The 5,002-nt window shown below is 29.4% G+C and overlaps 1 protein-coding gene across 4 annotated transcripts; it reads right to left on the reverse strand.

The window, feature by feature from the left end:
- Positions 1–1,522: 1,522 nt before the first annotated feature.
- Positions 1,523–4,022, reverse strand: LOC131594598 (F-box/LRR-repeat protein 13-like). 4 transcript variants are annotated; one of them, XM_058866772.1, is made up of 4 exons: positions 3,764–4,022; positions 2,718–3,681; positions 2,459–2,559; positions 1,523–1,869 (listed from the first exon to the last, which is right to left on the reverse strand). In XM_058866772.1, exons 1-4 carry the CDS (start codon positions 3,790–3,792, stop codon positions 1,791–1,793), a joined length of 1,173 nt encoding a protein of 390 aa, XP_058722755.1. In that variant the 5' UTR covers positions 3,793–4,022; the 3' UTR covers positions 1,523–1,790. The 4 variants fall into 4 exon arrangements, with proteins under 4 accessions (XP_058722755.1, XP_058722752.1, XP_058722753.1 ...); XM_058866769.1 differs by having other exon boundaries at positions 2,459–2,619; positions 3,764–4,020; XM_058866770.1 differs by having other exon boundaries at positions 2,459–2,619; positions 3,808–4,019.
- Between the last annotated feature and the right edge of the window lie 980 nt (positions 4,023–5,002).

Genomic DNA, 5,002 nt, shown 5'->3' on the forward strand with positions numbered 1-5,002 from the left:
ATATATGCTAAAGAGGAAAATATCAAGATTTAGAAGATGCATGTAATTCGAAAAATATTAGATTGTTTAAGTTAATTTTCAAGGATAATTTAATCTTTTTAATTATTATCTCAAAAATCCATTTGAATGGTTGGTTGTATATGGTTAATGAGAGCAAGGGAAAAACAAACAATCACATATTGTGTAACAAACTATTACCTCTTGTAACTATTTATTTGTGCCAATGTATTATTATTTATAATTGTGTTTAATAATATTAATTTGAATTACTAATCTCATGAAAATATTATTTACAATTATTTTATAATTATTTAATTGTTTTAGAGGAGAGATCAAATTACACCAAAAATACATCATTTATTAACCCTTGATTTTGTTTTGATCTAATGGTTATATTACTCTTTTAAAGCTACTATCATATTTATTAAAATAGTTCCATCTTTTTTTATAATAATTAAATTCTATTTTAGAAAATCATAATATCTTACTCTTATAAAAAAAAAAAAAATTCTATCACTTATTTTAACTAACTCACATATTTGTAATTCTCTATATTTTTTAATAAAAAATCTGATTCAAAATGTTATTTTTTAAAAATTAATTATTATAAATAAAAAATAGTTGTTATTTTTAAACAAATTTCACTTTTTTTTTAAATTGAATTATATTCTATTTGCTTTAAATTAATATAAAACTGGTATATATTTTTTATTAATTATGAATAACATTGAAATGAAAGAAAACTTATCAATTTCTTTATTTTTCAATTTACAAATTAATTCGAATAAACTTATTATTCGGGATTTTATTTTAAATTTTATATGTAGATTTTTATTATTAATTTTAGTTTATATAAAATCTTATAAAATTTTATGATTCAATTTACGTGAATATAAAATGATCTATTGAAATAAAATATAATAAAAATGATCTATTTGCTTAAATTAAAATATCTTTTTTATTACTAAAAGTGAAAGGCATTTTTATTAAATCAAAATATCTTTCTCTAATTTTTTTAACAACTCTCGCAACTAATGTTATTCATATTAATATTTATTTATATATCAAATTTTTTAATATTTATTAATAACTAATTTTTTTATAAACATGTGTTATTCATATAAGCATGTGATTAAATAAATGCTTTTAGAGATTTAAAGATTAATTGTCTTATTTTCTTCATTAATATAGAGAAATAAGTACAGTACTTAACCAGAGTTTAATTACACTAGTAAGTAGTATAGTCGACACCTCTTTCTCTTAAACTTCTCATGATAGATTATGCTATTTCAATTTCAATGCCTTTTGCTATTTCAATTTCAATGCCTTCTGTAATCTCACCTCAATGGCAAGATAAAATTACAGATTACTTTTCTTTGTCACTAAATTTATAATTTCTGTAATCTCACCTCAGTGACTAAATTTATGCACTATTTTCTCTTCTGGGTTTCTTAGTAGAAGTATAGGGAAAAAAGATAGAGAGAAAAATAGAGCCAAATTCAACATGGAAGGAACAAACACATGACACAAAAATGTTAGAAATATATAAATCTTCTTGACAAACAAAATAAAAACAATAATTCAGTAAGTTGCAGAGAAAATAAATAAGTCTTAATAATGCTATGCTATGGAAACATATCTCTCTGAAAAATTGCCTTAGTCACTGCATACACCCTTTCAATCTCTTGGACATAAAATCCTATGTAGCACAAGTCTGAGTACACATGCACTGACATTTAAACTTACGTTTAATTTATTCATTTTTTTGAATTATTATCAGTGTCGTCGTGTCAGTGTCGAGATTGTTTTCGGCGTGTTTTTGCTTCATTGATCCATGAGTCATTGCATATTAAATCCTTCAAAGTAGGCCTGTAAAAATATAGAGGCAATATATGTTGTAAATCAGACCGAAAATAAAGATGATATCAATAAAAAAAAGTTTTATAAAAATCAACTTCCATTTAATTTCAATTCTAACTATAGAGCATGGCAATAGACATAATTAATTCTAATAGAATTGAGTTTGATAGAATTAATTCTATAAAAATTGGTTTTTTTTGCTTTCGCACCAGTTCGACCCACATTGATGGGCCACTAATCCGGCTCGGGTGCAGAAGTTTACCCTAGCCAAGGACTTGTTTCAATCTGGGAATCAAACCCGATATTCTCCGAATACGTCCTTAGACGGGGTCCATTCCACTGGATGCTTTTATGTTTGGATAAACTAATGTAAAAGTGAGTTGAACAATTAATTTCAATATAAATATCACACACAATGTAGAAACTACAAATTCTACCTTCAAGTAGAATCAACCTAAAATTGCTTTTGGTCCTTTCAAAAGTCAAACCAAACAGCACTAATACTAAGTTATAACAAGTTATAACAAGAGAGAGTAAGGGAAACAGAAAAAACAAAAACAAAAAGCTAAATTAAACAATTGTCCTCAAGAGTATTTACCCTGGGAAAATGACTTTCTTTGCTGACGGTGCATTTTGAAGCAAAAAGTCTTCTGTTCCATCGGGTAGAGATGAAAATTCATGTATTTCTATTTCCAATAACTTCAAATTATGTAAATAAGGGAAATCAATCTTCCATGAATCAGGAATTAATTTGAGAATCTAAGCAATGAAGAATGAAGGTGAATTAAGATCAATTTAGACAAGCATATTCAAAAAAAATGAAAGCACTAAATTTTAAGTAAACCAAATTAAAGTACCTCAAGAGTCTCTGAAGAGATTGCCAATGATTCCATAAGGTCAAGCTCAACAAGCCAATTGAATAGAATTGAAGGAAAATTTGTGACTTTGTGGAATGGTAAATGAATCTTTACGTGTTTAATATAAGAGAAATTGGTATTGCTAATGTTATGGTGCCCACATAAATTCTGAAATGGATGACCAGTAAAATCAAAGCTAAAAAGATTTGGGGTAGATAACTTCAATTTATAAGACTTGTAATTGGCAGGCAATACTATTGTTAAATTAACAAGTGAGACACTTGATATGAATAGGTTGTCTTCAACACGGGTTTTTTCATTATAAAGTGAACAACATTCAATAATCAAAGTATTCAAACTTTGAAATACGGAAAAGGGGTCAGCATAGCCATCATCAGTAGTGCATCGAAAGGTGAAGGATTGTAAAGACAAGTAGGTTAATGCGGGAAATTGAAGAGAATTCGGAAATACTGGTTTTTGTCTACCCCATTGTTGCACTTCTTCCCATGAAATAAGTTTAAGAGAGGTTAAAGTATGATATGAAGAGTTGGTACAGAGTGGAAAGTGTTCAAGACTGCAAGCCACTTTCATATCCAAGTGTTGGATGTTGTGTGAAAACAAGTATTTTATGATCCTTTTGAGCAGGTTAGGGTCAAAATAGTGAGTGCACTCAAAAGTGAGAGCTTGCAGAGAGGTTTTGTCATCGCGAGAAGAGAAAAATTGAGAAACGAATGTGGCGAAACTTTCTAAAGATTGAAAGTTTCGAAAGTTTCTACTCAAAGAAAGAACGGAAATATTTTTCCAGAGATCCTTCCATCTAGTGGAGAGGATGGATATTTGAACAGCTTGCTTCGCTTCCAAATTGGACAAAATATGAAGTAAAAGACAATCAGGTAGACAACTGATTCTGTCTTTACCATAATATCGTCTCCTTGTTTTCATTGTCCTGCATGTTTTCATTGTCCTGCAAGTCAAAAACAACCAAACTGATAAATAAATAAATAAATACTTGCAAAACTTACAGCTAGAATCTCTCCATCCCCAACCTATTGTTAGCCATTTGACGGAGAAGCATAGATCTACCACCAACCTATGTTTTGCAGTTTGACGGAGAAACGCAGATCTACCACCAACCTATGGTTAGCAATTTAACCGAGAAAAGTACAGATGACTGCTTCAAGAAGGTCAACAGATGACTGCTTCAAGAAGGTCAACAGAGCGGCGGATCTAAGGACGACGGCAGAAACAGGAGCAAGAGACTTCTGCGTTTTGGGATTGATAAGTGTTTAACCTAAGACTACTTGTCTTTTTTTGGTTCCTTATATACTGATTTTTATAAATAAATAAAACTTAAAAAATAATCAATTTAATATTTATATTTTCAAATTTAATTTTTATGAGATTTGATTTAATTTAATTTATAATATTTTCAACCATTTTTTTTTTCAAACTGATGGATTTAAATGAACCATTAAAATCTAATATATAAAATATTTAGAACATATAAAATTAATTGTAGGTAATGTGTGTGCGTGTGTGTGGTTTAGTGGTGAAGATTTGAATTTTAAGGATGTGCTCCCTTCAAGGTCTCAGGTTTGATTCCTACTAGGCACACATTAGTCTTATTTTCTCTAAGTTTTATCGATTTTTTCTGCTTCTCTCAAACTTTATCAATTTTTTTGTTTCTTTCAAACTTTCTCATTCGCGGTTAATCTCAATTTTCCATTTCTCTCTCAGTCGCTTTCTTCTTCGATCAGTTTCGATTTCATCGGCAATTTCAGTCACTAATCAGTGTTTGTGTTTCTGAGCGACGATCAATGGTTAATGAAGGAAATCTCTTTTAATTGTTGTTCTATTTTCTGGTGTGGTAAGTTTCTCGATCGAAATATTTTGTTAGTTAGTTTTTTTTACAAGTTTTGCTGGTTTTCTTCCCGCAACAAATTCCAATTGAGTTTTGCTTCAAATCTTAGAATTAATGGTGGAAGATTTATGTTGACTTTGATTTAGGATTTTCTTTGTTGATAGTTTGGGTCTTTATCAACTGATATTCATTGGAAAGCTGGATCATAATGGTGGCCTCCTTACTGACGGCGATGAAGACTTTTGACATAGTGAGGGGGTACCTGCAATGCACTCTGACGCTCAAGTTAGAAAATGATTTAGATGCAAGTATTTTCAGTGATTACGTATGTGTACCTTTTTCCTCCCGTAGGAGGAATATATATATATATATATATATAGAGCCCCCGGCGTTGGGCCAACGACCTTCTTAACGGACAAAATTA

The sequence above is a fragment of the Vicia villosa genome, linkage group LG4 (genome assembly GCF_029867415.1).
Source record: "Vicia villosa cultivar HV-30 ecotype Madison, WI linkage group LG4, Vvil1.0, whole genome shotgun sequence".
In the NCBI taxonomy this organism is placed as follows: Eukaryota; Viridiplantae; Streptophyta; class Magnoliopsida; order Fabales; family Fabaceae; genus Vicia; species Vicia villosa.

Excerpts from the sequence above, each read along its gene's own strand:
- LOC131594598 (XM_058866769.1), bottom strand. The coding sequence starts at position 3,792 with ATGCTTCTCCGTCAAATGGCTAACAATAG. Across the intron at positions 3,682-3,763 it reads CGTCAAATGGCTAACAATAG|GACAATGAAAACATGCAGGA; the intron begins GTTGGGGATGGA and ends TTTGACTTGCAG. Across the intron at positions 2,620-2,717 it reads TCTCTTCAGAGACTCTTGAG|ATTCTCAAATTAATTCCTGA; the intron begins GTACTTTAATTT and ends TTCATTGCTTAG.